The 18,248-nt window shown below is 44.2% G+C and overlaps 1 protein-coding gene across 1 annotated transcript; it reads right to left on the bottom strand.

Moving 5' to 3' along the window:
- Window positions 1-7,329: 7,329 nt before the first annotated feature.
- Window positions 7,330-8,295, bottom strand: LOC127665499 (olfactory receptor 2AT4-like). The gene has a single exon (XM_052157841.1). The coding sequence runs from the start codon at window positions 8,293-8,295 to the stop codon at window positions 7,330-7,332; it is 966 nt and encodes a 321-aa protein (XP_052013801.1).
- Window positions 8,296-18,248: the final 9,953 nt, after the last annotated feature.

The raw sequence follows: 18,248 nt of genomic DNA on the forward strand, positions 1-18,248 counted from the left end.
TTCTGCATATGTAAAATGAGGGCCTGTGTTACAAATGGTTGGAATGATTGAGTGGGGGGATGGTAACCCCTGGGTTATTAAATGGCCATTTACATATCCCACAATGTGCTTTCTAATTGTTTGAATATTAAATGTTTCCTAGTCAGAAAAAAAAAAAAGAGGAAAACTCATAGCTCTGAGTGCCCCCATAAAGGAACTGGGGAGAGCATACACTAGCAGCTTGACAGCACACCTGAAAGCTCTAGAACACAAAGAAACAAATACACTGTAGAGGAATAGACGGCAGAAAATAATCAAACTCAGGGCTGAAATCAACCAAGTAGAAACAAAAAGAACTATACAATGAATCACAAAAACCAGGAGCTGGTTCTTTGAGAAAATCAACAAGATAGATAAACCCTTAGCCAGACTAAACAGAGGGTACAGAGATAGTATCCAAATTAACAAAACTAGAAATGAAAGGGGAGATATAACAACAGCAACTGAGGAAATTAAAAAAAAAAATCGTCAGACCCTTCTAAAAAGCCTATATTCCACAAAACTGGAAAACCTGGATGAAATGGACAATCTTCTACAGATACCAAATACCATCAGATAAAATATCTAAACAGTCCCATAACCCCTAAAGAAATAGAAGCAGTCATTAAAAGACTCCCAACCAAAAAAAGTTCTGGGACCAGATAGGTTTAGTGCAGAATTCTATCCGACCTTCAAAGAAGACAATACCAATGCTCTCCAAACTATTCCACAAGATAGAAACAGAAGGAACACTACCCAATCCACTCTATGAAGCCACAGCTATACTGAGTAATCTCCCTTGGAGATGGAACAGTTTTTGTTTAATTAGGAATTGCCACAATTTCCTTTCATAGAGGACCTCATAAGAGATTTTTTTTTACTTCTATCATGTTTAATGTTCCAAATAGATTTTAAAAACTAGTTGAGTGCATATTATTTTTAGCTTCAGAAGATATTATGTATATTTAAGAGGCATTTAACTATTATAAATTATTTTGATGACTTAAAAATGTCAATACTGAGTTGTATATTTTAAAATAAATTTTATTAGTTTAATAAAAATGTAGAATGAGGAAAAATCCTCAGTGTGCATATCTACTGATTAGCAATTTTTTATTAAATTATATCAGGAAGCTGAGGGCAAAAATGGATAAAGAAGTTAATCATCGGGTTGACCAGCCCAGCTTTGGCAAAAGAGGCACGTCAGCTAGCCCTAGTCGGGCTACTGGCCGTAAAAACATCCCTCACTCAATAATCAAACGTGTGCCTTTCTAAACGTTCCCCAAGATTTTCTACACCAGAGCCACTAACAAAAAACATCTTAACCTATCTTTAGTAACAATCTACATCTCTAAGTTCTTTCTGAGGGTGGCAATTGAATCATTAATCTGCCTCAGCAGCAATGCTTGGAAAAGATCAATCACCGATACTGTAAGCGCCAATGACACAGTGAGGGTCTGGAAACCCCCTTAGAGTTTTCACACAACTCATTGATTATGAAGGACATAAGACCATGAGGGCAGCAAGCAGAGCGAAACTCCACAACAGCATAAAGTCCTTGGGACACAATGGGACACAAGGTCCTCGGAGCTCTGCCCCTCGGAGGCACACCCATCATGATTGTGCTAACCGGCGGGTGGGTTCCAAGGCTGTTTTGTGGAGTGGAAACTTAAGGGTTCTTTGGAAAGTCAGTTGTGTTAGATGGTGTTTTGCTGGGGCAAAGATGTGAAGGAGTGTTTTCCTGAAGCAGACACAGGTGTGAAAGGCGGAGTCAGACTCATGAAGGAACCGTTCACTGAAGCAGACACAGGAGAGGATGTTCTGCTAAAGCAAACACAAGATGAGTGATTCTTCACTAACAACATGCATGTATTGGTCTGCCTTACGTGTGTAGTTGAGCTGCATTTGTTGGGACTCCGGTGAGATTGATTGGATACACATGCTGAGGCAAGGCATGTGGAGAACATGCAATGTTTGGAAGGTGTAAATAGGACCCGAAGGCGTGAGAGGGGGCTTGGCTCCTGGTACAGCTAGCTGTGCAGTGCTTGTGAGTCTCACATCTTCACTGATCTTCACTTCCCTGAGAGAGGCACAGCCGGGAACTTGTGGTCCTTCCTACTGACTCAAGCAGAGGCCTGGCTGTCCCTGCTAGGTCATGTCACCACTGACCTGGCTGACCTGATTCTACCTAACTGGACTGCTGGTGTTTCTGTGAAGTGTTTGCAAGTGGATCGAGCTGCCTCTGCTGGCCTGTGAGCTGAACTGCCAGTTTCCAGACAAAACAGACAGGAGTAACTCCAAAGACCCTTTCTAAGCAGGTCCACTTCCCCCGTTACCTTTTCTTTCCCACTACCTCTGGTGGATGGTAGGCTACAAGGAAGGTTGAAGTATTTAAGAACCATAATTAAAAATAAGGTTTGAAAAAATTAAAGTTAGAGTTTTGCTGTTCCTCTTGCACAGCTCCCAACAGAGCAGTGTCGTACACCCCTGTTATCCAAGCACAGAGAAGGTGGAGGTAGGTGGCTTCCCAGAGCTTGCTGTCCCATCATGGTCAGTGAGCACCAGATTCAGTGACAGACACTACCTTGAGAAATAAAATGAACAGACTGAAGAAAACAACTCTCATTAACATCTGGCCTCCACACGCACCAGTACACACAAGTGTGCACACACATGAACACATACACATGAACACACACAAAGGCAAAAGCTTCAAGTAAAATGATAATCAGATTTTAGCAAACACGGGAACCAGATAGTCAGTTGCTTCTGGAGCCTAGGTGACACAACCCAACCACTCTGTGAGAAAATGGCCTCAAAGCACTCAATTTTGTCCTATGCAAGAATTATTTTCTACAAAGTTACACCGAAATAGTGGACATGGATTATTGTGTAGGGAAGTAAAGGGTTAAATTCCCAGAGCTATCATTTCTGTCAGCCAATAATACATAGCCTGACTTCACAAATGTTTGTGTTTAAAGACACTTTATTTAATGCATGCTGTCAGTTCATTAGACTTATGGCCAATAGCGCCATGACTCAAGCCTACAGAGGCAGAATGTGTGTTACATAAGCCTTTTGTGGACTTGAGTCACAGTGCTAATGTGCTTGGATATTCTTGACAGGACAGCTATACTTGACTTAGGGGACATTTTAAGTTGAAAAGAAAATTAACAATTAACAGAGAAATATGAAAAAAAAGAATGCCTATGAAGGCTCAGTAGATGCCCCAGCATGGGGAAATCGAGGTGGGGTAGGTGGGAGTGGGTTGGGCAGAGGGGCATCTTCTTGGAGACAGAGGGTGGGAGGATGGGTAGGGGGTTTTCTGGGAGGGGGAGAACCGGGAAAGGGTATAACTTTTGAAACGTAAATGAAGAATATATTCAATTAAAAAATAAAAAGAAAGAAGAATGGCTAAATGCATCACACACGCCCATGTTGCTTCTTAATTATCTGTCAATGGACAGTTATGGGCTTTCTACCTCTTCAGTAAAGTCAATGCCAGTGCTATGAGTTCAGACAAACAAGTACCTCCTCGGGCTTTCGATTTCAGTTCCTTTCGTGATTTGCCTAGCATTGCTAGATTCTACAGAAAGTCTGTTTAGACTTGATAGCCCTGGCTGGTCTGGAACTCACTGTGTAAGCCAGGTTGGTCTCAGACTCGCAGAGATCAACCTCCTCTCCATCCCCACTCCGAGTGCCTGGATCAAAGGTTCGTACTGCTGCACCCCAGCCTGCTTTAACTGGTTAAGGAACTCCAATGCCGTCTTCCAGACCAGCTCTACCACATTACGTTCCCACAGCTCATCAGCATCGCCACATCCTGTCAGAATGCACACGTGGTGATCAAAGGACAACTGTAGCAGTCTCTCTCTCCCGCCATGTGGTCTTAAGGACGTAACTTGGGGGCAAGTGTGCTCATGAAGAGTCATTTTGCTAGCCTCCAAAATGTATTTTTCTTTGAGACAGGGTCTCTTTGCATAGACTCCCTATGTAGACCAGGCTATCCCCCAAACTTACAGAGATCCACCTGTCTCTGTCTCCTGAGTGCTGGGATTAAAGGCATGCCCCAGCTACATATGGATTTGCTTTTAAAGTAGACATCTTGTTAGATGTTTGGTGATGGCTCATTATGGTTTTTGTTGTTTATTTTTATATTTATTTTATATATATGACACTGTAGCTATCTTCAGACACACCAGAAGAGGGCATCAGATCCTATTACTGATGGTTGTAAGCCACTGTGGTTGCTGGGAATTGAACTCAGGACCTCTGGAAGAGCAGTCAATGCTCTTAACTGCTGAGCCATCTCTCCAGCCCTCACTGTGGTTTTGATTTGCATTTTTTCCAGTGGTTAGAGAGGCTGATCTCTTCTTGTGATTGTTAGCCACTTGCAGGTCTTATTCAAAGAATTGTCTATTCAAGTCCTTCCCCCGCCACTAAATTTCAAAGTGAGGATTAAGCATACTGCAGAGTGAATAAGGTTTAGATGAAAGCACATGAATTCATGGGTGTGCATACATGTGTATGTATGTGCACATGTGTGGGTGCACATGCATGTGCTCATGTGTGCATATGCGCGTGTGTATGTATGTGGGTGCACATGTGTGCACATGTGTGCTTCTGGACACAGGGCCTTGGGCATCACTGAACTATAGCCATCAACCTCACTTTTTAATTGAGCTGCTTGCATTTTTGTTGTCAAGCAAGAATTCTTTGTAAATGTGTTTTGATATCAATTCCTTAATTTGTTATCAGATATGAAATTGGCAAATATTTCCTCCCATTCTATGATGGTCTTCACCCTACTGATAGTATTCTTTAGCATAAAAGTTGAAAACAATTTTTTAAGATGTGAAAAACAAAGAGACTTTGCCAATTAGCAGATGTGGCTGTGGGTAGAAAGTATTGTTGCTGCTTGTATGGTACTGTTTCATTTCTACTTATGATAAATATTTAAAAGAAGCCCCAAAAAGATAGGGAATGGAGGTAAAACTACCCCAAACTCGTTACTATACCAATCTTCTGTGTTCCTGATCCCTTGTGTGGTCTAGAAGGCGGCTTGAAGATGGAAGGATGTCTAGGGAGTGGAGGCAAAAGCTTTCACTGAAAACTGACATTGATGCCGAGAGACATTCTGAGCCCAGAATCCCAGCACGGTGCAAGTTAACATGTTGGGGATAGTGTTAAGAGTTGTTCATTGGTCAGAAATGGGGCAGAGAGAATGAAACTTCCACTCTGCATCCTTAGGCTAAATTCTAACTGGAATTCAGGGTCTGGATTACTAAGTCACCTGTCTCTTTTGAACTTGAAGACTGAGGTCACACTAGAATCTAGACATCACTGTCAAGTGGACAAGGTTTAGAAAGAAGAGCTTATGTTCCAATCCCTGTTTTCCAGAGTCAGTAAACAAAGCTTGACTTGGCTCCAAGAGGCTTTTGTAAACTCTAGGGCTGTGACTCTCAACTTTCCTAATGCTTCCATTCCTTTGATACAGTTCCTCATCTGTGGTGACCCCCAACCATATGCTTTTTTGTTGTTGTTGTTGCTACTTAATAACCATTGTTAGCTTTTCCTCTAGGCTCTGCCCAGCAGTTACCTAGCAACAGCCAGGTATGAGTCTGGCTCAATGATACTGTTTCCTCCCTCCCTCCCTCTTCCTTTCTCTCCCTCCCCCCCGCTCTCTTCTCCCTCTCCTCTCTTCTTCCATCCCTCCCTCCCTCCCTATGTGCTCCTACCTGACTTCTTCCCTTTTTCTTCCCAAATAACTTCATTTTATATTAGACCCATTGTTTGTCTTGATGCCTCATGCGTGGGTGGGGGGTGTGCCTCAGCATGGGTGCACTAAGACACCTCTTCCTTCCACATCACGCTGTTGAATTACAAAACATATCAACTGTGATCTTGCTATTGTTAAGAATTGTAATGTAAACACTTTTGGAGATAGAGGTTTGCTAAAGGGGCCATGACCCACAGGTTGAGAACCGCTGTGGTCTAGTGGTCCCAGACTGTAGCATCCCAGGACTAACCAAGCCCTGAGCTGCATCATTACTGAGCTCTGTCCTAGTGTTTTTTTATTGTGACAATACACCACGACCAAAAGCAACTTGTGGAGGACAGAGTTTATTTGGCTTACAGTTTACATTGAGGGAATCCAAGGTAGAGACATAAGGAAGGAACCTGGAGGCAGGAACTGAAACAGGAATCAGGAATCTAGGAGGGCAATGCACACTGGCTCTCTTCTGCCTTGCAGGGCGACCGTTACAGCCTAGGCCCACCTGCTCTGGAACAGTATCACTCTCCAAGGACTGAACTCAAGAAAATGTCCTGCAGGCACGCCCATGGGCAATCATGTGTTAAGGTTTGGGTCAAGCTATGCTGACTTTTACATAATGAATGGTTAGAGATTTGATTGGCAGATACTGGAAGGAGACTACATGTGAAAAGCCAGATAAGAGAATATCCAGCACCCAGGTCCCCCACCGCTTACCACCTAAATGCTTTATACACCTTTGTTCAGTCCCTGGATGAGGGGAACAGGTATTTAGAAAGAAACTTCCCCGGAGTGGAAAGATGGCTCATTGGTTAGGAACAATGGTGGCTCTTCCACAGGATCCGAGTTCAATTCCCAGCACCCATTTGGCAGCGCACAACTGGTTGTAACTCCAATTCCAGGGAATCTGGCACCTTCACAGATACACATGGGAAAGAGAACTGCCCAAGTGGGTATGCTGTGACTCCCTCTCACTGAGTGTTAGTGGACTGGGGGATGTGCTCTGCTCCTAAGACTCCAGGAGGGGCTAGTGAACAGAGGTGTGTCCCGATGGGGCTGTCAGGAGACTACTGGAGATGACTATCATGCCGGGGCAGCTAAGGGAGTCAGCAGTTCCCATTGTTCCCTTGAGAGGTGGTTTTAAGTGGAAGTTTCTGCACAGAGGGCAAGTGTGAGTCACAGCTACGTGTCAGAAACACTGGGGATCTTCAGAAAGATTGAGAGTAGATCCAAGAGAAGAAATTACTTGGCAGGCAAATACTAAAGTCTCTGAGATCAACAATTTTGGAATTCATGGGACTGTGACCCCCTCCGCTCCCCAGTTGTATTCACTGTCTTATAAAACTTAAGAGTGCCTCTTTACAAGTGGAACAAGAATTCCACCCGTTTACTTTCTAGAGTAAGAAAATTTACAGCGGAGGAGACATGTTGTGAGAATTAGTGTTCTGACTATTTAGATGAGTGAGTCTACCACGACTTCCTCTCTACTCTTGCTGATGTTTATGAGGGAATGTCCAGTTAAACCATTATGGGTAACTTTAGGGCTTTCCAATAGTCTTTGGATCCTGGTGACATGTAATTTTAGTGATGGCTGCCTTGACATCTTTGTTCCTCAGGGTGTAGATGAGAGGGTTGAGAACAGGTGTGAGAATCGCATAGACCACGTTCCCCATGATGTGGAAGTCCAGGGGCAGGTCAGCCCTGTAGGCCACGTAGGCCACGGCAATGGACGAGTAGTAGGTACCCACCACCAGGAGGTGGGAGCTGCAGGTGGAGAAGGCCTTGGAACGCCCTTCCTTGGAGTTGATCCGAAGCACTGAGATCAGGATGCGAGCATAGGAGAGGAGCACCAGGAGGAGGGGGAGGAAGGACACCACCATGGCGATGCAGAAGCCCATGAGCGTCTGGGGGCTGGTGTCTGAGCAGGAGGCCTGGACCACGGCCAGGTGGTCACAGAAGCAGTGGTAGATGTAGGCGATGTTGTCAAAAGCCATCTGGGAAGTCTGTACCACTGCAGGGATGGGCAGGAGGAGGGCGGTGATCCAGGCACTGGCTGCCAGTGCAGAGTTTGTCTGTGGGGTCATGTGGACAGGGTAGTGCAGAGGGCGGCAGATAGCCACATAGCGGTCATAGGCCATGACCACCAGGATGAAGGCTTCTGAGCAGGAGAAGCTGTGGAACAAATACATCTGCAGGAAGCAGGCTGGGAAACTGAGGAAGCGGTCTCCCAGCAGGAATAGGGACAGCATCCTCGGGACAGTGGTTGTGGTGAAAAGGATGTCTAGAGCTGAGAGGTTGATTAGGAAGAAGTACATGGGCTTGTGGAGGCTGGGCTCGGCCACCACAGCCACCAGGATCAGGGTGTTCCCCACCAGGATGAGCAGGTAGAGGAGGAGAAAGATGAAGAATGCAGGAAGGAAGAGGGATTTTTGCAGAGAGGGTATGCCTGTTAGGTAGAAGCTGGTCTGAGAGTTCCCTGACCCATTACAGGCGATGTTCTCCATGGTGGGTTAAAGCCGGATGCTCAGGAAGTTTCCACGCCAATCTGTAAACAGAAAAAAACCAAGGATCCAAGATGAGGATTACATAATGGTCATTGTCTGATTGAGATAAACAATTCATTTACTGTCAGTTCTAGAGGATATGAGCTCCGTCTTGTGCCAGATTCCTCAACCTATACCAGAACTCCCTCTTTCCTTTAAAAACCAAGAATGGGTAAAGCACTTGCAACAGAAACCTTATGGAAAAATAAAACCCGTATAATATAAGAACCACCCCATAATATAAAAACTGCGTGTCATTCACTGAGTACATGCAGATGTGTTGGTCAGGAGAGAGGTTTTAGCCTCACAGGACTGAAAGTCTCCTGGTAAGGAAAGGCATGAGGAGCACAGTGATGTCAACACGCGATGGCAGTGGTGACAAGCACTGTGGATGAACCGGGCTCTCCTTGCCATGTCTGACATGGTTCTTTTGGGAATATCAGATCTCTCTAGGTCAATTAACTCATTTACTTTTTACTTGAGATTGTTTTTGTTTTAGGTACCCTTGTGGGCCTGCAGTGGGGGAGGATGGACGTCTCTTAATGGAAACATCCTATCTTCCCGGTGTAACTATTAACCCGTCACTGATTTCCTTCTCTCTTGTTTGCTCCATTCTGCTGTCTCTTTCTAAGTTGGCACATCTGTCCTCTGTCCCAGTGTGAGGGTCTCTGTCATTTTAAGGAAAAATGGTGACATTGAATGCTCTAGGTGCTCTGTCAAGTCAAGGTACCTGACGATGCTTCTCTGGTGATTCTGCAAGACAGAATCCATGGAAGTCTCTCTCTGCAGGATCACTGACTCTCCTCCCCAGCCCAGGCGATACCCTAGTTAATTACTGTACGGCCACCACTCAGCAGGCCTCTCTGCTCTCTGCTCAGAAGATGCTTTGGGGCAGATGGGGAAGGAGTGATTTGTAGAAGACTTGAGATATGCTTGGGGTATTGGTTTCTACAGAAAAGAACTCTCAGAAGAATCAAAATGGACCATTTCAACCCACAGATGTGGGGACTTAAGCTAATGGGGAATACTGTTTTATTCTCAGCCTTAGGCTTGTCCCCTGTACTATTGGAAGCAAGAATCTCCTGACATTGATAATATTGTGTCTTTAATCTCAGTGATCCCATGACTTTTATTTTCCCATTTTCTAACAAAACATTTCTCAAGCCCAAACACTTATGTAATATAAGAGTTCTTTTCCAGACATCCTACCTCCTATGGGCCAGAGACTTTGCACGCGAAGATGGGGGCTTTCCTAGACACTACACCGGCTGGCTGAAGATTGTGCTGAGTCTCTGCTATCTGGGGCATGGCTCTTTCTCCTTTCCATATTTCCTGAGGAATCCAGACATCAAGTTTCCAAGCAAAAAATATTGGGCAGAGGTTTCGACTTCCCCCTTTTAGTGTTGATATCGGAAAAGACTAAATTTCAAATATTTTTCAAAGGCTCGATATGGTAGAATTTAAATTGGTGTCTGGCAATGCAAATACCTCCTTCATAATATGTCCTTGACTTTACAAAAGAGCATGCCAACTGGTTCCAAATTGAGACTCCATGAACCAGACCCCCACATGCCAATAGATTTGGTAGTCTGGTTGCTTCGCACCCTCGGGGACACCACCTGCCCTACCTGGACATTGTGCTCCAAGTCAACCATCGGCTGTCTGTTCTCCCAGGATCAGACTGAGCTTGAGGGTGAGGGGTATTGTTAGAGGAATGAACCTGAGAAGGACACACCCAGAGGTGTCCCATCTGCCCCTGCGTTTCCCTCTCTGCCCACTGTTCGCTAATAGAGACATGGATACTGAGATCCTGGTGGGGAGCTAGCTTGTGGAATTTGCCTGCTGTGTGGTACTGGGTTGTTTAATAGGCAGTCCAGGCTTGGGCCACCACCAAAGCAGGGGCTGCTCAATTTCTTAAAGGGCTTGATATTTGGTGGCAACCAGCTCATCATAGGAAATGCCAACATCCCTTAGGTGTACTCCATTTTCTAAGATAGGGCTGTTTTCTCCTGAATTATAGTCTGTGTCTAAGTAACACAGCCCATGCTTAGGGCCAAAAGGCCCAGCCCTGGGGAATCTTCTAGCACCAGCTCTACCACTGGTAGAGAGAGAAAGGCAGATGGATGAGTCACCTGAATGTCCAACCTGCCCTTGAGGTTCATCATCTCCCATCACAGAGCCCTCCCTGCTGGTCATGCTTCTTAAAACTGAAAAAAGTCAGCTGGCAAGATGGCGTACTGGATAAAAACTCTTGTTGCACAGTCTGGTAATCTGAGTTTGATTCCTGGATCCCCAGTGGAAACAGAACCAAGTCCCAAAATGTCCTCTGATATTCACACTTGTGCACATGAACTTACACATACATCACACACTCTCACACAGATGCACACACACTCCCTCACACACAAATACACACACACTTATGCACACTCACTCATGTGGATACATACACACACATACTCACATGCTCAGGTGCATGTACACATATACATACACACATATTCATACACACATACACACATACTTACACACATACACACTCACAAACACAGATGCTCACATGCACACAATTACACATACACTTTAATAAGTCAAGTAAAAATGGAACATATACACAGAAAAGGAAATTAAGTAATTAAGATTAAGAGAAGGACAGGCTCTTGTCCAAGGCCACAGCATGCAGATCGACAGCAGAGGGTGCCCCTGGAGCCAGCCTAGCTGAAAGCTCCCAGCCCTACCCGTCAACCAAGGGACTGATGCTGGACCCGCCCTTATTCTTTCTTGCTGTGACCTTCATCACTGCTTATCTCATCTGTATGGCGAGGGTGGATGGATAGATCTCTGAAGGCTTTACAGCCCAATGAACTGCCTTCTGAGTGTCCCCTGTGTGTTTGGCAGAGTGGGGGATGAAAAGACATATGTCACATGATCCATGTTCTAAGGGAGAAAGAGAGTTTTCACCACAGAGCCACACACTTTGCCTTCACAATTCACACCCGCTGTAGCAGATAAGTCCGTAAACTTGGGAGATGACAAGATACAAATGCCTGCTCACCACTCACCCTGTGACCTCCATTGAGCCATTTCTTTTGGTCTCTGTCTGTGCCCTTGTAAGCTTTCCTTTAGGTAGATAGTGCTTACATGTGCTCACAAAAGTTCATAAGAACTCAGTTTGCTGCTGTTCCCCAGGGCTCTGACTCTTCTTAGCCTTGTCTTTCTGTAGGGAAATCCGGGCCCAGATGGTTTGAATTCCGCTGTTGGCAGACCTTGCCTATACCTATCAGTGTGCCCAACTCAAGGTCTAAGAGTTAGTGTGTGTGCAATCATTCTGGAGCCTCGAGGACCTGCCTCTGTTTACAGTCCAACATAACAAATCTATAATCCACAGGCCCCTGTTCTTCTCTTCACTGTGGCTTTCTCTGTCTCTGTCTGCCCTCCCCCAATCCCCTGCAACACTCACCTATTGGGTCTACTTTGCACTGATGTCTTCAACGCATCTCCACACCAGGCTTTGGTGGAAGCAGCAGGCTGGGCTGAGCTGTAGCCCATTAAACCCGCAGCCTCTCCTTCCAAGCAGGTCTCTTGGGTACTCTCCTTTAAGATGCATCTCCCATAGCTCCACCGCAGCACCCCCAGGGATCACTTCCTGGTATCTCCTACGTCATGTGTATGATGGAAGTAGGCTTTATCCCTAGCCTTTGTTACTAATGAGAAGATCATCATTAACAGTACTCAAGGGGCTAGAATTTTACATTAATGATGAAACTTTTGTTCTTGTTATCCTGTCTCATTCTCAAAACAGAGGAGACAGGAAGTAAGAGCAGGAAACAGTAAGAAGTCTAAAAGAAGGACAGTGAAGCGTAGGGGTGATATAACTTAGTTTCACGACTCACAGATTTATATTCTGCCTAGGGTCTAGACTACTATGGCAGGGTTGCATATTGCTAGAGGAAGACCTGGTTCTTTAAATATTAAAGAGTCTCCTGTCTTGGTTTGCTGGCTTCCTGTTAACTTTCATTGTTGCTTATAGAATACTGATATGCCTTTCTGAGACGCCTCTGGTACCAGGAATAGTTCTTGTTCTCACCACATGGCCACAAGTGTGTTTCCTCTTTATGACCAAATACATTAGAAGTATCCTTCTTTGCCTGTTGAATCTGTGGTATAAAGATCTCCAAAATTTCAGGCGGCAATCTCAGCTTCCAGGCCAGCAAATCATTTGAGTGCTGGTAGATATATTCATGCTTGTTTTTAACCTTTAATTGATCCTTTGTGAATTTCACATCATGCACCCCAATCCCACTCATCTCCCTGTCCCTTTGTATCCCCCCTGCTGTTGCAACCACCCCAAAATAAAGCAAGCAAACAAACAAAACAACATCTCCCCGTGGAAGCTATGGTGTTTCACAGTGTGTCCCATGTGTGTCACAGTGTGTCCCACAGTGTTCCCCTCTGTCCATGCATCTTCACTTGCAAATGTTCATTCCAATGAGCCATTGGTTTGGTTTAAGGCTCCTGGCATCTGCTATACTAACAATAATGGATCTTCACCAGGACTCCTGATGTTGCCCTGTGTTGCAGCTTTATATCTGCAGGACTGGCCCATTCACATGGTCCAGCAGTTCATAAATGGAGTGGATGTTGGGGTGGGCCAACAAGATCTGAGCTGAGTTGGTCATCCTGCCAGATCTCCTGCACCTATGCCATCAGGACCAGCTCTCCATCACTGCCCCAGCTAGCCCACCCAGTGCCACAGCCATCAAGAGGTAAGGCTGTCTCACCCACACCCATGCCACCAGAGCCAGATCTATTGCATTGCCCAGGTGAGGTACAGGGCCCACTCTCTTGAGTGTTGCAGCTGGTGAGGGACAGGGCCAGCTCTCCTGCTCTCATGACCCTGGGACCAGCTCTCTTGCCTGCTGCAGGTGGTGAGGAGCTGTGGAGGTGGGGGGCGGGGGACGTGCTCATGTCACCTCATAGTAATCTATTCTTACTCTAAAGAATGAAAACAACCAGCCAAGAGATCCCAACATTGAGGAGAAGAATCAAATGTTTGGGACAGGTTCTCAGGTTTAGTGAGAGGAGATGCCCTTACTTCTGTCCTTATTTCCCAGACCTGTGTGCTCTGTCTATAATACACGCAGACCATGTAGACTGCCCTCTATAGTGGGGATCTCTCAGTTATCCCTTCATTCACCCAGGCTATCTGCTTCTGAGTGATGGCAAGCATTCTAAGATCTGTGATTACTATGGGCACAGGATTGTTGTATTTCTTTTACCCCATTGAGTTCCTAGGTCAATGGCGAGGCCTTATAGGATATTATCATGATGAATAAGGTGCTGTGGTTTGCATCTAAAATGTCTCTGGAGGAGTCATGCGTTAACAGCGTGGTCCCCTCATTGATAGGCTTTGGGGAAAATGATTGGATTGTGAGAGTTCTCACTTCATTAGTAGATTAGTCCACTAACTTGGTCATAATTTGGTGGCCTTGGTGGGAGGTTATGGAACTGGGAGAACAGACCTAGTACCAGGAAGTAAGTCACCAATAACATGCCCTTAAAGAGTCGATTTTTGACCACACTCACACTCCCTTTGCTTCCATAGATGCAAAGGTGAACAGTTGCTATTGCATGTCTATTCTCTGGTGTTCTTCTTTAGCACAGGCTCATAGTTTAGGGTCAAACAGCCCTGGGCTGAAACCCTGACACTGAGCCACAACCTTCCCTCCTTGCCACAGCTGCTATTTTGCTGCAGTGACAAACATGGACCAACTAAATTGGCTAACTGTATTGGTTTTTTCTTTACTGTGATAAAATAGTATGACCAAAAGTAGCTTAAGAAAGCATTTATCTTGGCCTACAGTTTCACAGAGCTAGGTGTCTGTAAGAGCAGGGAAAGCATGGCAGTAGGAGCCAGAATCCAAGCTCGTATTTCAACCACACACAGGAAACAAAGAAAGCAAGCAGGAAGTGGGGTGAGGCTAAAATCCTCAAAGTCAGCCCCTGAGTAGCATCTCCTCCAGCAAGGTTCCACGTCCTAAAAGTTCCATAACTTCCCCAAACAGGACACCAAACACCTAAATATATGAGCCTATGGGGGACATTTCTAACTCAAACTACAACACATGTAATGCATGTCTTAAATGAGTAGGTGTCACTGGCAAATGTATTGTAAGAGGAGTAAATTCATATTCAGTATAGACTTCTTTTGCTAAAGAAAAAAAACTATCTCGGTATAATAAAAGAGATCCAGTGTCATCCACAGTTGGTTTCCTTGGCCAGTGGGTCCTTCACATTGGGAGCTTAGTGTTGGCTCTTGTTGCTGGTGTCTTGGGATCTTAGCAGAAGATGAACTTAACAACCTCAATGAACTTGTCTTCAGTCTCCACTGATGTCATTGTAGCACACACATACCCCCTTTGTGACTCTTTGGAACAAACACTGGGGTGTTCACAGACTCTGACTATATGATTTTTCTGACTCTTGCCTGTTTTGGAGAGCTTGGCTATCATGGATGTACTTTGGTAAACAGTCACATGGAGTGCAAATATCTTCACAATAGGTGTCCACTTTAGAGATCTACCACCTTAACCACTTCTAACTTCCTCTTCACCATGTCCTTAGACAGTCATAGACATATAGCTCTTTTGATTTTACTTTGTAGGTGAGATGAACTTGTGTGAAAAGCAGACATTGCTGTAAGTTCTGTGCACTGATAACACTCGTTTAGCTTGTTGGCCTCCTTGAGGGCCCTTAGCGACAGGCCAGTCTTGGCTGGTCCTAGCATATTTTAGAAAACTATTTGCTGTATTAGGCTTGAACTTTTTTACTCCTGCGGGAATTAATTATAAGGAATAGAGGGTTTCTCAAGAGACCATAGTTAAGAGCTGATGGAAACAAGTGGATGCCATGGGACTCTGGATTTATTTGAACTTCCTGCTCATGCGAGTTATTTGTGTCTTCCACTGACACAGTCATTTAAGCCCAATATGACACCTATTACTTCTGCTTGATGGTGGGAATTTTTTTTTTACAGATCTGAGTTTACCTTTGAATGTTCAAATAATGATGGGAAACTTTCATATGTTTTCAGTTTTATATATTGTGTGTTCTGTAACAACCAGTTCCTAAAGAACCAGGGACTCATGTTCATAGTGTTCCTCAGTCAGTAATTCATTCTGACCAGGGCCAGGAAACATCACTCAAAACAAGAAAAGTTATCTAGAGGGAAAATGAGCCATCTCTAAAATTCTAGAGGCTATGATTCTTCTATTAATAATGCATGTTACCTCAAGAGAATTTTGAAGTTTGAGCTATATGAGAGTAGTTTGAGGTTGGGGTGACTTTTTTTTTTTTTACTTTGCTGTATTTTTAACTGTTAATTCTGTGCCTGCAAAGAGCCACATGCTGGATTTTGGTATCATCATTTCTATGGTCTATCACTGGGTTTTCTATTTTGTAAATAATTTTCCTTTCTCACCTGCCTAAAGGCAATCTAAAGATGTATCAGAAGTTGTCTCATGCTGATTGGTTGTAATAAAGATCTGACAGTCAATAACTGGAGTAGGAAGTACTAGGATAGAACTTCTGTGCAGAGGAGGACTCAAGAAGAAGAAAGCAGAGGCAGAAGAGTGGATGAGGAGGGAACAGATACGGAAGGCAGTGGAGCAGATAAAGGTATGAAACTAGTCATGTGGCAGGTCATCGGCTAGATAGTTGGGTTAAGTTTAAATGGTATTGGGGAGACTGCCCTGGCAAAGGCTTTAAACTTTATTAGTAGCCTCCATGTCTTATTTATACTGCTGGAGATTTCAAGAAAACCTACAGATTTTGGTGCCCAATGTGGGGCCTAGAATTCAAGCTTAGACACTAGATTCATGCTTAGGCCAAAAGTTCTGGCACACTGCTCTGTGAGTGGCAAGTGGCAGAGACCTCGAAGAAGCTGAGAGGCGGCAGCAGTGGTGGCAATGGCAGCAGATGGTGCAACTGGCACAGAAGGCAGGTGCTGGAGCTGCAGTGTATGGTGCCTGGATCTGGGTGGAAGGTAAGGCTGGTGGAGAAGCCAGGAGCCAGATACCCTACTGTCAGACCCCAGTCAGTGGAAGCTGTGGCATTCAAGAAACTGAGGCCCGGGAATCCTGAGCAAAGCCAGAAGCTGACGACCTTGAGCTGATAATGTATGCATGGAACAGGCAGAGTTTAGGGAAGCTTAGATACAGAAATAAATATGTCAGTTTAGAAGCAATAAGAGAATAAATAGAAATCTCTTGTAAGTGTGCTTGGATGCTAAAAAGGTGAAAGAAACTGAATGTAGGCATTCATAGAAAGAAATACTAAGTTGAAAATCAATAAAGTGAAAACTCCAAAGGAAGGAGAGAAAGAAAAATAGGTAGAAGTGTTTTATATATGCGCATAGACCTTGAAGGAGGGCAAGGAAGTGAGTATAGGCAATTATAAAGAGAAATGTTAGTTATATTCTCAACAATAAAAGAACTTCTGGGGGAATCACCATCCCTGACCTCGAACTGTACTACAGAGCAATAGTGATTTAAAAAAAAAAACCCTCATGGTGCTGGTACAGAGACAGACAGGTAGACCAATGGAGTAAAACTGAAGGCCCAGAAATAAACCCCCGTACCTATGGTCACTTGATATTTGACAAAAAACCCAAAATCATCCAGTGGAAAAAAGATAGCATTTTCATCCAGTGGTGCTGGTCAAACTGGTGGTCAGCATGTAGAAGAATGCAAATTGGTCCATTCTTATCTCCTTGTACAAAGCTCAAGTCCAAGTGGATCAAGGACTTCCATGAAACCAGATATGTTGAATCTAATAGAAGAGAAAGTGGGAGAAAGCTTCGAACACATGGGCATAGGGGGATCAACTATAGACAAATGGTATCTCATAAAACTGAACAGCTTCTGTAAGGCAAAGGATACTGTCAATAGGACAAAAACCGGCAACCTATAGATTGGGAAAAGATCTTTATCAATCCTACATCTGATAGAGGGTTAATATCAATATATACAAAGAACTCAATAAGTTAGATTCCAGAGAATCAAAGAACCCTATTACAAATAGGGTACAGAGCTAAACAAAATTCTCAACTGAGGAATCTTGAATGTCTGAGAAGCACCTAAAGAAATGTTCAACATCATTAGTCACCAGGGAAATGCAAATCAAAACAACCCTGAGATTCCACCTCACACCAATTGAATGGCTAAGATAAAAACTTCAGGTGACAGCAGATGCTGGCAAAGATGTGGAGAAAGAGGAACAGTCCTCCATTGCTGATGGGATTGCAAGCAGATAAAACCACTTTGGAAAATAATCTGGCAGTTCCTCAGAAAATTGGAAATAGTTCTACCTTAAGATTCAGCTATACCACTACTGGGCATATACCCAAAAGATGTTCCAACATATAACAAGGACACATGTTTCTCTATGTTCATAGCAGCCTTATTTATAATATCCAGAAGCTGAAAACAACCCAGATGTCCCTCAATGGAAGAACTGAGGTACAGAAAATGTGGTACATTTACATACACAATGGAGTACTACTCGGCTATTAAAAACAATGACTTCATGAAATCTGCAGGCAAATGGATGGAAATAGAAAATACCATCCTGAGTGAGGTAACCCATTCACAAAAGAACACACATGGTATGCACTCACTGATAAGTGGATTATTAGCCCAAAAGTTCAGAATACCCATGATACAATTTTCAGACCACATGAAGCTTAAGAAGTAAGACCAAAGTGTGGATGCTTCAATCCTATGTAGAAAGGGGAACAAAATAATCATGGGAGGTAGAGGGAGGGAGGTACCTGGGAGGAAGAGAGGAGGGAAGAGGGGGCAAGATCAAGTATGGGAAAAGACAGAGAGAAATACAGATGGTCGGGAATGTGAACT

This window comes from Apodemus sylvaticus, chromosome 1 (assembly GCF_947179515.1).
Source record: "Apodemus sylvaticus chromosome 1, mApoSyl1.1, whole genome shotgun sequence".
Lineage (NCBI taxonomy): Eukaryota > Metazoa > Chordata > Mammalia > Rodentia > Muridae > Apodemus > Apodemus sylvaticus.

Coding starts and splice junctions, on each gene's coding strand:
- LOC127665499 (XM_052157841.1), bottom strand. CDS start 8,295: ATGGAGAACATCGCCTGTAATGGGTCAGGGAACTCTCAGACCAGCTTC.